The 16,579-nt window shown below is 39.5% G+C and overlaps 1 protein-coding gene and 1 non-coding gene across 10 annotated transcripts in view; both read right to left on the reverse strand.

Moving 5' to 3' along the window:
• The window catches only part of DZIP1 (DAZ interacting zinc finger protein 1), a 51,975-nt gene that overhangs the window by 16,197 nt on the left and 19,199 nt on the right, over window positions 1-16,579 (reverse strand). For 6 of the 9 annotated variants that reach the window (XM_015590893.2, XM_015590891.2, XM_025048169.1 and 3 more), the window contains exons 9-15: window positions 16,039-16,176; window positions 14,192-14,254; window positions 8,578-8,718; window positions 8,102-8,150; window positions 6,582-6,638; window positions 5,044-5,100; window positions 98-157 (exon numbers count right to left, since the gene is read on the reverse strand). In XM_015590893.2, the coding sequence (XP_015446379.1) occupies window positions 98-157; window positions 5,044-5,100; window positions 6,582-6,638; window positions 8,102-8,150; window positions 8,578-8,718; window positions 14,192-14,254; window positions 16,039-16,176 (565 nt within the window). The remainder of the gene's footprint in view (window positions 1-97; window positions 158-5,043; window positions 5,101-6,581; window positions 6,639-8,101; window positions 8,151-8,577; window positions 8,719-14,191; window positions 14,255-16,038; window positions 16,177-16,579) is intronic. The other 3 variants (XM_006913818.3, XM_015590892.2, XM_015590894.2) reach the window with 3 other exon arrangements.
• On the reverse strand, window positions 815-933 carry LOC112481540. Its single transcript, XR_003046909.1, has one exon. It is a non-coding gene; the product is annotated as a 5S ribosomal RNA (ribosomal RNA).

A 16,579-nucleotide genomic window follows, 5' to 3' on the forward strand; every position in this document is an offset into this window, starting at 1 on the left:
TTATAGTGTGATAAAACCACTGGATAGTATTTTCAAGGATTGGGTTTTATCTAAATATAATCTCTGCAGGTATAACCCTGATCGAGCCCTTTGTTACCTTTTTCTTCCTCTGAAAGTTCTTCTATTGGTTCCAGTATGTGCGATGAGAATGCCTGTTCTATTAATGAGGAAAAATAAGAACAGTACAAATAGGACAACAGGAAAGTAAAATTAGTTTACTTTCAAACAGACTTGAAAGATATAGTTCCACAGTATTTTAATCATGTCTAAAATAGCAAGACTTTACTGGGAAAAAAATATTGAGACAGTTGGTTAAAGCTGCTCACTTTTTCATAGTATCTTTTCTATGCATTTTCCACTAACTCCACTCTCAGGAAATTATATTTTTTAATAATTAAGTTAAAGTTTCTCACTCATCAACCTCGTGCCCGATATGATTCTTTTAATGCACAAGGACACAACTGCAAAAAATCTTCTTCACTTATCCCGATAAATATTTCCCTTATAAAATATTTTGATCAAGTGGCTAAATAGAAAATTATTGAAAATATTTTAATTCCCAAAGATAAACACAAAAAATCTCTGGGTCCCTGGGAATCCCACTTCTCAATAGCCCCACAGTCTTCAAGTGGTAATAGAAGATGTAAAGGGCAAGGACAGGTGGCTCTAGGTTCAGAGGGAGTGGCCACTGAGCTGCCTCCCCTTTCCCTCGTGAGAGCCCGTCAGTTCCTCATTTTTTTTTTTAGGTGAGGCGACCCTTGGTTGACCTCACAGATTGCAAGGACCACGTCAGCTGACAATCCCTTATTTTTTATGCCTACAGCACCTGGTCTTCCTAGGTGGTCTCCCATCCAAGTACTAACCAGGCCCGACCCTGCTTAGCTTCCGAGATCAGACAGGATCGGGCTTGTTCAGGGTAGCATGGCCGTAGACCGAAGACCAAGTTCTGTTTCCAGAGTCACCAGGGCAAGGCTGAAGACAGATGAAGATGAGCTTTTCCTAGTCCTACCCCAGGACAAGTGGCAGGGAAGATGAGGCCTTTGGGTGACTTCCTAGGGAAAGGCGACTGTGCAGACACAAGGAAACCCGAGGGCAGCATGGAAAATGCCAGACCCTAATCCTATCAACAAAAAGAAAGTTCCTTCACGGAGGTCAGATTAGGGCTAAAGGTCCAACCATGGCAGTCGGGCATTAGACAGGGAATGAAATGCAACCAGGAAGTCTGGCTTAGGAGGTGCACTCATCTTCAGCTTGGAGACTGTCACAGGGCACCTCCCCAGAGGGCTCTCTGCACCCACAGAGCAGAGGTCATTCGATTCTACCACCAGACCCCAGAGTAGGTCACAGGTAATAATGGCCAACAATTACTGAGTGCTCACCAAGTTGCCAGGCACAGATCTGTTTTGAAAGTATTAGCTCGAGTATAATACCTCTCTTATAGCTTGGCCAGCTACCTTGTTCAACCCATCTAACATTGGCTGTATGGGAGAAATGCATTTTAAACTACTTTCAAATTAACTTTTGGAACACAGTCTATTAGTAAGTAGGAGTGCACTTTAATTTTAAACAGGAACACGACCCCGCTAAGCATCTCAGACCATCCACATACTGCAACTGCTGCAAACCAAACGTGCTTTCAAATTTGTTTTTCAGCATCAAGATTTAAAGTGTACAAATAGACTATTTCAGTTTAAACTGCTGAAAATAGAAATTTTAGGAGGATAATTAATTTCATGTTTTTTAAGTCACATGGTTTATATTTGATTGTACTTCATGCAAAAGACAAAAATAAGGTTATGTGGGAAGTTCTATAAAATCTCGAAAAAATCATCATATTGCAAATTTATTATCATTCTATTATAAAGATAATCTGTGACTTATTTCTCTTGAGTCAGGATAAATTTTCAAAGTTCTGATTTTTCCTGCTGTGTTGTGTAAGACAGGGTCCTGGGGGAGGGGCAGAGACCTGAACCCAGGCTCCTACGATAGAGGCTGAGGAAGGGATGTTAATCAGACCCCAGCTTCCAAAAAAAGCAGACTGATGTCCTAGGAGGGGAAGGAAGGGCCTGTCATTCTTATGCTTTATAAGTCACAGGTCCAGATTCTGAAAGTCCCCATTTCTGTCTTGAGCTGAGATCTCCAGGGTGAGAGCTGAAACACTCGGAGGCTTGAGTCTTCACCTCAACTTGCTGGAAAAATCCTTCTGTCAGTCTTCTACCATTACCTCCAGAAGAAAAATACTCAGATCTCTACTCAACCCTTTCTCTCACTGGCTGACTTTGTTGGACTTCATCGTTCCTACCCTTGAAGCTAACATTTAGCCAGTGCCTGCTCTGCGGCTCCTGCTCCAAAGACCCTGACTCATTCGACCCTTATGACAGCCCACTGAAGTAGCCATTGCTATTCTCCCCATGTAGCAGATGAGGAAACCTAAGCTTATGGTTTCATGAGTCCACTGTGAATCCAGCTGTTGGCCACAAAGCCAGGATGCCTCCCTACTGACACTTGCTGGGTTTGTCTTCTGGATCTTCTAAACAGCACTGCCATCCGCCCGCAGCATCTGAGTTCATCACGTTCTGCCCCTTTCCTCATCCTTGTCCCCCAACACCTGCTTAGCCTTTCCTCCAATGCCGCTTAACAGCTGTTATGTCCACTCCCTCCAGTTTCATCGCCACACCTGATTCCTAGGTGAGGAATCTCACACAGACTATTACTAACATCCCAACTGGTCTCCCCAGCTCTGATTTTTTTTAACACACTCTGGTCAGGCTAAGCTTCCAAAGCCCAGCTCTCCAATCCAGCCTCACCCAGCCTCAGGACATTCAGCAGCTACACACTGACGCAGGAACAGCCCTGAACAGATATAGTCAACTCAATGGTTGCCATGAATAGTCTCAACCAAACTTATTTCCTTCAAATCTCTTCTGCATACTCTATGCTCAAACAAATAATTCATCCGCACCATTAATTCACATTTAGTGCTTTCCTCTTACCTTTTGCTTCTACTCTTTGCTTTGTCTTAGCTGAAGGGAGCAGCCCCGTCCCCCTTTCCTGGGACATCAGCTAATTGGTCACCTCAATCTAAGAATATTCTAAAGTGCCATCCCATCTCTAAAGCTCTTGGTAAGATCAGCTGAGGGCTCCACTGCAGCTTCCTCTGGGTTTAACATACCCTTCCCCTTCCACGCAATCCTGCTTCCATCGCAGGTGTTGTCTGAGGGCACTGCCCAATAAACCTCCCACTTGCAAATCTCCACCTGAGTTTGTCTTGCCGAGGGAACCCAACCTAAGATGATAAGTAATCACATTTTTTATGGTAAAGAAACTCATCAGTCTTTGAGATGGAACAAAAGGAAAGACAGAAAGGTAATCAGACTAATTAATGTTACGCAATACATGACTAACACTCCTTGCACCCCTTCGGCTGGAGACGTGGTTGTGGCTGTGGTTGGAGGAAGGTCAGTGAGCCCCAGCCAAGCCTCCTCCTTGCTCCCGTCCACTGAGATGCTCACAAATTAGTTTTGATCCCAATCCAAGGGCTGAAGGCCCTGTGCCAAGTCTGGCTGGCATTTAAAATGAGTATTTCAATTCCAGAAGATGCTAGCAGGAGGGCACTGCTGACTCATTTGGCCCTGGCCCAATCAGGGCAGGGCCACATGGAACACATTGCTTCAGAACCAACAGATTTGTCAGGACCCTTGAATTAACTTCAGAAAGGTTAACATATGTATTGTCTGTGTTCTTTATCAGGCACCAAAAATATAAAACAAAGAAAATGTGGTCCTTGTATAATGTCATACAGAAAGCTAACCATAACAAAGTAGAAAAAAAATAAAAAGAAGCCAAAACACACTGTCGACGTACTAAAGAGAAGTGGCTAGCATTGCTTTATAAAAATCAACCCTAAAATAGGAGGCAAAAGAGAAATTTTAGACCTGACATAAAATAGTATAAGTAGGGAATAATGCCAGAGAAAATTGTCTTGTATATTCAATATTAAAGTAAATTTATACAAGTCCTTCATTGTATCTCTGTTACTGGTTCAAAGAAAAAAAAAAACACTGCATGTTCTAAACACTTATAAATAATAACATCCAATATGTGGAGAATTTATGCCTTACGTATTGTGAACATATGCTCAAGGGAACTGATCCACTTGAAATGATCTTAGAAAAAAAGTAAGGAGCAATAAATACTTCATGAGTCATTCAGTAAGTAAAAAAAAAATAATTATAAAGGCTATCACATACGGACCACACTATTTATGAAGACAAAAAGTCTGATTCACTGATCATGGATTAAAGTCTACTTGAACATCTGAAAACAAATGTGCAATGAAGTAATCATTAGGTAAAACAGGAAAAAGATGATGCCCCTCTCATTTTAATTCATTCGTAACCTATAGCAGACCATAGAAAAAGAAAGTATTTAAAAACATACTACAAAAACTGTAAGCACCTTAGTTGTATAAAAGTAAACTAAGGCTACAAATATTTGCCCTGTCCACTGGAGGAGGTTAATAAGAATCAACCCAGTGGCCTGGTCCAGTGACTGAGTCCTGGTAGTGATTTCCTCTAGTGGTTCCTGCTTTTTTCCTTTGGTTTCTGTCACGTCTTTTCTAGATTTTCCCAACCAATCGCTGAAACTGTTTGCTTTTAAAAGGTGACTTGCTGCCACATTGAAAGTTATAAAAACAATCACATATGCCCTGCGGCATGTGCTGGTCGGCTGGCCTAGTAGAAAGTCACTCTCTTACCCAATACCTACTATACCTTCCACTGAAAATCATAAATAATCAAAGTACTACTCAAAGTTAAAAATCTCTACTTGTGAGTCCAGCAACACATACATTTTATACTTTATGACCTTGGTGGGTATATCCAGTTTACATAGGAAGACTAAAGTTTAATTAACTGTTTTGTATTCACTAAAATGTTTTGTGTTTTAAATAATTACCCCCACAGAAGAGCACTTTCAGTTAATAAGTTATTTAACTCAGGGTGGAAACTGCACATAAAACGCTGCAATTTTGCTGAAACTTACCATGTGCCATTGTTAGACTTGACTTAGCATCCAAAGTCTGTGGGGCTGGAACATTCACTGAAACAGCATTAAAAAAAAAATCTCACAGAGTTCCATAATTAAAGCATAAATATCTGAACATGATGATAGCTAAATACTTATTAAGTTAGTCAAGATATATTTAGACCATAAGTGACAAAAGTTTCAAATGACAAAGATAGTATCAATTAATCTAAAACAACTTTTTAATAATAGCTTTATTGAAATAGAATTTTTAAAATTTTAAAAATTCTATTTTAAAACATACAATTTTATGGGTTTTAGTATATTCACAGAATTGTATGAAGGGGAGAAGAGTTTGCCATCCCAAAATATGCCTTTTTGGGGTACTGATTATTTTATGCTGTTTAAGTCTAAGAAACAGAAAACCAGAAAGAAGCTCTGAAAACCCCAGTTGAAGTTACTGGGTTTAGAAAACTATAGCCCATGGGCTATACCAGCCCACTACCCGTTTTTATAAATAAAGTTTTATTGGAACACAATATAATTCCAGTATTGTGCCATGTATAAAGTATAAGCAATGATAATTAAGTGCCTTTTAACTTTTCCACCCTTCTCTGAAATATATTTTTTTATTTTATTTCATAAGATATAAGTCCTGCTTCTACTCTCTCCTCAGCCCTACTCCTGGCACTTAAACTACCCTTTCCTCTTTAGAACCCCTAACCCTTTTCAGCTTCCAAAAGCAACATCAAGAGTCCTGAAGAAACATTTGAGAAGACTGAGTGGTTAAAACCATTAGCATTTTCCAGACAATTGTGCCAGATTCCCCAACATGCTCATCAATGTTCTTTCATCATTACACAGTCTTGGGACTATCTGAGGTGTCACTTGGTGCCCAGCCTTAGTCCAGGCCTTTTCCCCCACCCCCAAGTATTCAGATCCCTGTTCACACGCACTTCCTGTCTCGCCCAGGATCACTTGCTCCCTTACTTCCTCCACCCTTACACTTTCTTGAATGGAAACAAAAATATCTCAACTATTTAACTATAATTAAGAAAACAATCTGTCTATTTCTAAATTGTACAGACTATGTTTGGAATATAGCCAAATCCTAACAGCTCTGGGAGACAGCTGTGTTGAGCTGCACTCAAGTGAGTGACAGAGAGAACATTAGTTCAAAGCCTGTGGCACTGAGAGTCTCAGTGATACCAAAATGTGGTAGCCACCACACAGTCACATCTTCACACAGTATATTACCTTGGGAAACCCAAAAGTACAAACTGGAGCAATGCCAAAGAATTCTTAGTCGTCCCTTTATTAGGTGAACTGCAAAGTAACAGGTATGGCCAACTAAAAATCACCACAAAGTCACATGGCTATTTACAATCTTAGGTTTTAGAACTAGGTCAAAGCTAGGAATCAAAATAGTTCATCATGTAATCTCTAAACACATTGATTTTCAAAGAAACGTCTCTAAAAATAATACGTAGAAGTTATGTATTGGTTTAGCACTTTACAAATATCTTTAGAACCCTGAGCTTATTATAGAAACTTACTAGGTATAGCTGGGGCAGTTGGCTTAGATTCAAAAGTTTGCCAGGTTAAAGAATTCCCTGAAATAACAAAAAATATATATATATTAATAACAAAAATCACAAGCTATGGGTTATCTTTTGCCAGCACTTATCCTAATCTTTTTTTCCCAGAAAACAGTAAACAAAATTTACCAACGTACAGCAACTCATCCAATAAAGATGTTTAACAGAAATCCATAAGAAGCTAACTTTTCTTAAAATTACTTTTCAGTCAAATATTAATGCCATCGACGTAAATATACAGGTATTCCTCACTATCCGATCTCTCACTATTCTAAGAGAAGTTATAGGGAACCACGGCCCTTCCCAAACCTTTTTCTCAAAATGAGAGAGAAACATGTGAGTAGGTTAATGTATCTCCCATGGCTCCTGAAACAGAGAGGAAACCCAGCTCATACCACCGTTGCCATCCCCAGTTAGTGTCTCGCAAATAGACAAAGATGCCTTAACAACCTGAGACATGCAGGGACTGAGACTGGGATCACTTATAAGGAGACCAGACAGAATGCAAGTTGAATGCTTTATTGTGAGACCCTGTACTTCAGGATGCCAGTCTCCCTTCTAGACTAGCTCTTGAATGACATAGGGAGATGGGTGGCTCTCACTGCCACAGTACGCTGGTTGTATATGCCCTCACTATGCTTAGAACAAACCTTTAACTCCAACCAACCGCAACTAAGAATAATACAGCAAGCCTCTATAGTATTTTATTTTCTCTTTTTTTTTCCTTCTTTAATTCCTCCCCTCCCCCACACTTCCACCCCTGCCCTATGGATGTTGCCATTTCCCTTTAAGAACTTGATCTCTGAAGGCGGGGCGTCTCCTCCCACGTGCTCGCGGAGTGCACCCGGGGCCTGGCACCCTCAGAGCCTGGTGCACCCGGGATATGGTCCGTGGCTCTACCTGGGGTGCGAACCCAGGACCTTCTGCGTGTAAAGCAGACGTGCTAACCACTACACTATGAAGCCACCCCGCCTCTATAGTATTTTAGAACAACTGAGTTTAATAACAGTAACAATAACTAATATTAATGAATGTTTAATAGGTGTACTTTCACAAGTTCTCTCATGAAACCCCTGTAACAAGCCTATGATGTAGTTGCTATTAATATTCCAACTTTAGAGCTGAGGAAACTGAGGCAGAGATTCACAAAGCTACAAAGTGCCAGAGATGGGAGTTGAGCTCAGTCTGTCTCTAGACTCTGTGCTTTTAATCATAACTTCACCTGCTGCACATGAGTCCAACGGTAAACGGGTACTAAGCATGTGTTATGTGCATAACAATATTCTGATAAAAAATATAGAGGACCACTGAATAATAGTTTAGGTATTTAAATTTCTTCAACTTCCACAGATCTCCCAAATTAAAATAACCAGAGGAATGCCATCTTAGCAACCACTGGGGCCCCACAATCATCTGATACCCAGCAATGGTTAGAGAGGCCCACCTTGCCTCCAGCACTGAGATCCTGGCCCACTTACCTTTGGGTTCAATGACACTGTTAAATGGTTTACTGGTAAACTCTTTAATCTGCAAAGAAAAACAGTCTTCTAGAGATACATGCTTGAAATTAGATAGAGACATACTAGATAATGGACAGATACTGGACCGAGGAAATTAACCTTTTTACTAAGTTCTCCAAAGACACAGGAAGACACATGGACTTACAGGACTTTAAGCTGCGTTTGGATTCAGCTGCTTCTCAAAGTTATTACCATCTTTTCTACCTTCAAATTTATTCTGAATTCTAATTGAATAAATCTGCTCTACAGTATTTTTAAATACCTTTTTTAAAAATGTATTTGATTGGATTTACTTCTACAGACAACCACAAGGAAAAAAAAAATTCCATCTTCTTTATCTCATCCAACTTACAAATGTTCTAAAATAAAACATATGTTCTTAGATAAACTGCACCACTTAAAGAAAAACAGTGCCAATGTGTACTCAAAAATACCTGTTGTCTTTGAGTGATAATCAGTTCATTCTGTTCCTGGAGCCTCTGCCCAAGCTCTTCTATCCTTTTCTTGTAGAAAACATTACTTGCATTTAGATCATCTATCATTGAGGTTCGAAGTTTCTCTATATGTGACAAGAGCTGGAAAAAAAAATTAAGAAAGATATCAGTCTACAAAGTGCACGTAAAATGTCTCCCGCAGTACATGCCCCGCTTTCTTTACTGGTCTTGCGTTATCTGTGCACTCCCTGGGCCAGAGGGCCCATCTGAATTATTTTTATATGTCCAGCAACTAGCACAATCTCTGGCCCTTAGTAGGTTCTCAATAAATATTTACTGAAAAAAGAGAGGGGGAGGGTAGAGAAAAAAAGAGAGGGAAGAGGAGAAGGAAGGAATGGCTAAAGGAAGGGAAAGAAAGGGGAGAGATGCAGAGGACGGAGAGATCCAAAGATTCATAGATAGATTCATCTTTAGAGACTTAATGTCAGGGAGGATCATATATTAGATGAAAAGAATTCAACAAGAATTGGTTTTCAATAATTTAGGGAACGATTCTTAAAGCGATGTAAGTAGTTGCTTAAAGGAGGCAGAGAGGGAGACTTGATAATTGGAGCTAAGGACATTCCAAACCGATGGCTTGCAAATGGAGACAGGAACGTGCAGATGAAATAAGGGGCAAGGAGTAACTGCGCCTGTGAGGAGTGCAAAGGGCGTCTACAGCAACATTTCCTAACTTGCTTGATTTTTTTAAAAAACAAATACTATGTGCTAGAGGCCATGTTAAGCACTCCTTATTGAATCCACGCCAGAACAGCTGAGATACGTGTTTCGACCTCATTGTACAGATAGGGAAGCTCAACTCTAGAGAGGTAAAGTAGCTGGCCCAAACTCAGAGAGCAGGAGGGGGAAGAGCCCAGACCTGAACTTTCATGTCTGCCTTCAAAGTCAATGCTCCCATATGCAGTCGAAGATATTAATAAATAATAATTACTTGCACACAGTCGAGTAGCCCCCAGGACTTTAAGAAATAAATCATCAAATCAAAAAAGTAGCAGCAGTGTACCTATCACAATGGCCAGAATCCAAACAACTGACCATACCAAATGCTGGCGAGGATGTGGAGCGGCTGGAACTCTCATACGGTACTGGTGGGAGTGCAAAATGGTACAGTCACTTTGGAAGACGGTTGGGCAGTTTCTTACTATACTAAATATGCTCTTACCATATGATCCAGCAATAGAGTTCCTTGGTATTACCCAAAGGAGTTGAAAACTTATGTTCACACAAAATAGCAGCTTTCTTCATAATTGCCAAAATTCGGAAGTAACCTAATGTCCTTCAGTAGACGAATGGATAAATAAACTGTGGTCTATCTGGACAATAGAATATTAGCACTAAAAAGAAGTGAGCTATCAAGCCATGAAAAGACTTGGAGGAACCTTAAATGCATATTACTAGGTGGAAGAAGCCAATCTGAAAAAGGCTACATCTCATAGAGCCCAACTATATGACATTTTGGAAAAGGAGAAAATATAGAAACATTAGAAAAATCAGGGGTTGGGGGAAGGGAGGGATGAACAAGCAGAACATTGAGGATTTTTAGGGCAGTAAAACTATTCTATATGTTACTGTAATGGTGGATACTTGTCATTATACATTTGTCTAAACTTACAGAATGTACAGCATCCAAGAGTGAATGCTAAAGCAAACTTTGTGCTTTGGATGATAATGATATGTCAATGTAAGTTCATCGATTTTAACAAATGTACCTTTCTGTTATGGGATGTTGACAGTAGGGGAGGCTGTGCTTATAGAGCATGGGGGCAGTGAGTATTTGAGAACTCCCTGTACTTTCTGCTCAGTTTTGCTGTGAACCTAAAGCCGCACTAAAAAATAGTCCAATTACATTAAAAAAAAATAATAATGACAAAAAAAGCTGATGCTCTCCATCAATACACTGCAGTTCCCCCCTCTGAAGTTCTCTGTGCTTATATAGGTTAGACAATCACTGGGTTGAACGAAGTTAAACAGGTTTCTTGAGTGAGGACTGAAAAGAACCTTTCATGTCCTAGTGGATGCTAAGACTCGCCCCCGGACAAGGAAGACATTGTTAAGAACTTTCCCTGTATTTTTACAGACCACTGGCAGAGTGCTCCCAACAGCAGTTTGGGAAACACTGAGCTGGAAAACAGAAGGAAAAGTCAGTAAAGATGTCCAGGGTTCCAGGTGGAAGTTTAAGATCAACAATATGTGGAGGCATTCTAGGCCCCAAGAAGAAAGAGGACATAGGAAAACTGAAGGATGGTATCATTGTAATATTGGAATTGAGAACTGATCAGAAAGTATAGAAAAGAGTTTATATAAGAAGAATGTGATCGTCTAAGTGAGGGATAGCCAGAAATTATTTCAAAAGTTTATAGCTCATGAGCCCATCTGTCATACCTTCTACCATTTCAAATTCTAGGCTTTTTCTTTCTATCAGTCCACATCACCCATCCTCCTTTCCTTTTATTACATGACCATTCTACAACCTCCCAAGCTCTAAAGAATCTTATGTTGCATCAAAAGGTATGCCCTAAAAATCCTCAATGTTCTGCTTATTCATCCCTCCCTTCCCCCAACCCCTGATTTTTCTAATGTTTCTATATTTTCTCCTTTTCCAAAAGCAATAAAAAGTTGGCAAACATAACTTCCCTTAAACAGAGAAATACAATATACGCATTGTAGTAGCAGTAGGCACCAATCATGTGGAATAATTAATAGTTAGGTCTCAGGCAGAGATTACTAAACCTGATTGAATTCACCTCTCTGTTAAGGTTTAAGAGAAATGAAGGAAGAAGAAGCTTCTTAACAAACAAAACCAACAGACAAGGGAGCAGCGTAGCCTAGTGGCTTCACAAAAACACCACACAATTCATGGGGTGAGGCGCCTCACTCAGAACCAGGAAGGCCTCTCCTTCCTCCTACACACACACAGTGGTCTTTCTCTCTATCAGACCTTGCAGGGCCAAGCGTGAAACTCTGCAACTTGCATTCTGTTCCAGCCAGAAGGCCACTGAAATTCCCACAACTGCCTAGAACACAAGGAGCTTTAAAAGAGCAAGGATTAAAAATCAGCCCCTATTAACAAGGAAGCCTGAATTCTGTCCCTAAATACCAATGCTATAAGATGCCTTGAAAAATAAGAGAAAATATTATCCAAGAGCAGTGGTTCAAACCATGGATCCAAAACAGAATTATCTAGGTTTTTTTCTTCCCCAAAATAATATGTCCCAGACTTACCTACTGAATGAGAATCTCAGGTTGTAGAGTTGCACATGTGTATTTCAGAAGAGGCTCAGGTTGTTCTGAAGTATAACCCTGATTAGGAATGATTACCTGAGAGCATCTCAAAGGAAAGCTAGAATGTTCTTACAGAAAAGCAACCATTCTCTGAGTTGTCCCTGCCTATTCTCCCCAGCTGGCTAAGTGCCTAATGCCTGACAGGTAAGCAAGGCAGTGAGGCAGACAAGCAGGGCCCTAAGGTTGAGGGCCTGGGTTCGAATACCATGCTCATACCAACAGACAGCTCTTTCAACCCTGCTCTTCTGATCCCTACAATTAGCATTTTTTCATCCACAAAAACATGATTGAATGATTCCCTTGTTGGACATCTAGCAACCTTCCACATTAAATCAGTAAATAACAAATAAGCGTCAACCACATTTTAGGCTCATTATTGGATGTTGGGACTACAATGGAGAACTAGATAAATAGAGCCCCTCCTTCACAGGGCTAGTGATCTAGTTGGAGAGAGAAAATAAACAAGTAAACAGGCAAAAAAACAATTTAAAACAGTGATCACAGATACGCTCATGAAGTGATGAGAATAATAAAGAAAAGGGACTACCTATTTAGATGGAGCAGTTGCCGGTGACATGTAAAGGCCAGAGAAGGATGTGGGAGGCAAAATTCTAAAATTGCTCAAGTTTGTGCCCAGACAGGTCCTGTTTAATCCCTATCCCTTGGTGTTACAGACTTGATATTTGTGACCCTCCAAAATTCACGTTGAAGCCCTAACCACCAATGTGTTGATATTAGGAGCTGAGGGCCTTTAGGAGGTTATTGGGTTTCAGGTCCTCATGATGGAATTAGTGCCCTTACAAGAAGAGACCAGAGCTCACGCACGCCGTCTCCTTCGATCTCTCTCTCTCCCTCTCCCCCTGCCGTGTGAAGACACAGAGAGAAGGTAGCTATCTGCAAGGGGCTTCTCACTAGTAACTGACTTGGCCAACATCTAGAATCCCAGCCTCCAGAACAGTGAGAAATAAATGTTTGTTGTTTAAGCCACCCAGTCTATGGTATTCAGTTACAGCATATTCCAAACAGACTAAGACACAGAAGATACAAGGGGCTACAAAATGCATACAACTTAAAAAGAAAAAATAAACAATTTTTCTTTAAAAAAACAATGTCAAATAACTCTAGATGTTTTGCACTAGTGTAAAATCACTTTAACACTTAAATTTCTGATATATTCAACTGAAAGGGAATCAGTTTTATAATTATATTTGTTTTCATTAAAATGATTTTAATGTGAACAATCCTGGCCTTTTAAGAATTATTTTAATAGACTGTTGCTCTGTGCAAAAAAAATTATAAATGAGTATTTGACAATGAAAAAAGTATTACTAACTTATGAAACAGCTGGAAGATCATCATGTAGCCATTAAAAATCATGATTTTGAAGAATATTTTAAAACATAGGAAAATGTGATATATTAAGTGAAAAGTGTATAAAATTATAGATAGAAAGCATAATTCAAAATTTATAAGAATATATGTATGTATTTCTATACTTATAGAAATGTAACAATTACAGCATAGAAGAAAAACTGAAAGAAATTATAGTAACAGTGATTATCTTTGGTATTGAAATTATAATTTTAATTTTTGTTACACATTTCTCCACAAATTTTATTAAGTGAACAAATACTACCTTGATTAGAAAAAAAAAAGCAAATATTCTTTGCAAAAGTGACCCACTTATTAGCCACTGGTTTGTTTTTTTAAGTATTTTTTTCAAATACATTTGATATATAAAAATTATATTAGTTTCAGGTATACAACACAGTGACTAGACATTTATATAATTTACAAAGAGATCACCCTGATAAGTCTTATTATATTATCGACTATATTCCCTATGCTGTACTTTACATCCCCATGACTATTTTATAACTGCCAATTTGTACTTAATTCCTTCATCCTTCTCACCCAGCTCCCAAACACCCTCCCATCTGGCAACCATCAATTTCTTCTCTGTATCTATAAGTTTGTTTTTTTTTTGTTTGATTATTTTGTTTTTTAGATTGCACATATTAATGCAATCATATGGTATTTGTCTTTCTCTGTCTGACTTATTTCACTTAACATAATACACTCCAGGTCCATTCATGTTGTCACAAATGGCAACAAGATTTCATTCTTTTTTATAGCTGAGTAATAATCCATTATATATATGTACCACATCTTCTTTATCCATTCATATGTCGAAAGGCACTTAGGTTGCTTCCATATCTTGGCTATTGTAAATAATGCTGCAATGAACATTGGGGTAGTTTCTTAATCTTACCCGACCCTTCTCTTTCTTGTGTTCTTGATGAAGAGCTTGAACTCGAGCTGTCCACTTGCTTTCCTATGAAACAGTAAAACAAAAGTAACTTATGTGCAACTGTAACAAAGAAATCTAATCCTTTTTAGTGGGTACCTATGAAACCCAACTATCTATTTAGTAAAATAGTAGGCATTTTTTAGAATATATACAGTCAAAAATGTTTAAACATATTTGTTCTTGGTTTTAATCTTATTCTCTAAGGTGGGATCAGCAAACATTTTCTATTAAGGAGTTAACAGTAACTTTTTTAGACTCTGGGGGCCATGTGATTCAATCACTACCACAGTAGCAGTTGAGCAGCCATAAATAATACCTAATGAATGCATATAGCTGTGTTCCAATAAAATTTTATTTTTCAAAAATATTGGTGCTAGCTTGCTGACCTAAGAAACTAAAAGGAAACACCAAGGTTTCTGAGTCCATGGGTTCTGAATTGACAACACAGCTCACAAGAAGGAAACGGGAGAAATTTAGGTGGGACCTTAGGATTTTATAACTGGGTCCTTCAATTCAGGAGAGACCAGCCTGCTGGGAGCAACTGTCAACAGTTCAGTTCAGGATGGAATTCCTGATCCCAGACTCCTTGCTGGGTAGCCCCTGGCAGGCTAGGAGAGGTCGAAGAGACAGGCCCTGCCTTGTAACGGAGGCAAGCGGACATAGCAATAGAGAGGTCCCACATAATGTGTATGTGATCGGATCCTGCTTTGGGGACTATACAAATGCAATAACTCAGAGGTCCAGGAGAACGCTCCAGAAGAGGCACTGCCCCAGGTGAATGAGTAGGCCACAGGTCCAGGAAACTGTGGGGTGCATGACAAAGAAAGCCACGAGAGCAAATGCAGAAAACGGAATGCCATGTCTGGGAACCATGAGCTATCTGGTGCCACTGGGAGTGTCAAGGTAAAGCCCAAAAAGTGGGGGATGACATGGGGTCCAGATCCGCAGGCACTCTGAATGCTGGTTAACTGGGAACCATGAGCTGTCTGGTGCCACTGGGAGTGTCAAGGTAAAGCCCAGAAAAGTGGGGGATGACACCGGGTCCAGATCCGCAGGCACTCTGAATGCTGGTTAAGGATTCTCAGCTTTGTTCTGGGGAGCCATTGAAGGGTTTTAGACACGACAGTGACATGGTCAGCCTGCCTGTGATGTGGAAGGTAGATGTGTGGGAGCAAGAGGCAAGATGTGAGCAGCAAAGCAAGCAGCAGTGGCGGCAGTCCGTATTTCAAAAAGGTACCTCTTTAAATGACGGATTACTGCCGTGTTTTTAAATCTCGAATTCATAAACTTTAATCTCTATTTGTTTCTTGGTAAAACACTATGTTCCCCTAAATCAGCGTAACCAAAATAGCCAGTGTAGAGTCTGAACTGATTAAGGGGGTTCACTTCCAAATGACTGTAATTAAGTTTGACAAATGTAAAAGATCATCAGTTTACCAAAGTAGTTGTATATATAAGCTCTAAAAAGACAGTGCTTCAATATGCCTTTCTCTGCCTTTTGAAAGTGAGACCTACATCTGAAATATGAAAAATAAATACTGAGTCAATACTTATCAATTTGAATAGATATCATCTTAGGGAAAAAAATGAAACAATTTTGCCAACTGTTCTGTTTCCACATTAGTCAATCAACAAGCAGTGAATGAACACCTATTAGGAATTATACATGTATTAGGAGATAAAAAAAAAATTATCCACCTTCATGGTCATTGAAAGAGATATACACATTTTCCTTAGATGATGCTTGCTGTAAATTACTTCACTAAGAAAAATTAGGCCTCTACCCGTTATCGCCCACTTTTACATACCTGACTATCGAGAAGTTGCATCACATTTTGAAAATCCTGGGGATACTGAGGACGTTCTTCTTTAAACTCATGTTCATCTTTCAACGTGCCTATGTTGGACTTGATCTGCATATTGGACTTCTGGATTTCTAACAATTGCTAAAAAATGAAATGCAAGATCACTGGTATAAATGTTTATACTTCTTGTAAGACTGAAAGAGAGAGTAAGATTGGGGAGCATGTAGCCATATTTCAAACCTGACTATCCTATCAGTTGCTCATGGTGCTCCTCCCATTTCTTTCCAGAGGTTTTCCTATTGTGTTTCTTCCAACAAAAGAACATGCACGGGGTGAAAAAGGGAAAGAAAACCTAACTTTCTAATCTTAGACGATGGGTCTTAAAAATTTTTATGGGCATTTAACAGTTGCCAGAAACAGAGGAACTAGGTACAGCTGGTTCTCAGGATAATTTAGTGACAAGGCCAGCATCACCTGGGACCATATCTATGCTATGCATCCATTCGGGATATAATGTTTTAATATTACCCTTTGCTTGTATGTT

The sequence above is a fragment of the Pteropus alecto genome, unplaced genomic scaffold (genome assembly GCF_000325575.1).
Source record: "Pteropus alecto unplaced genomic scaffold, ASM32557v1 scaffold72, whole genome shotgun sequence".
NCBI classification, from domain to species: domain Eukaryota; kingdom Metazoa; phylum Chordata; class Mammalia; order Chiroptera; family Pteropodidae; genus Pteropus; species Pteropus alecto.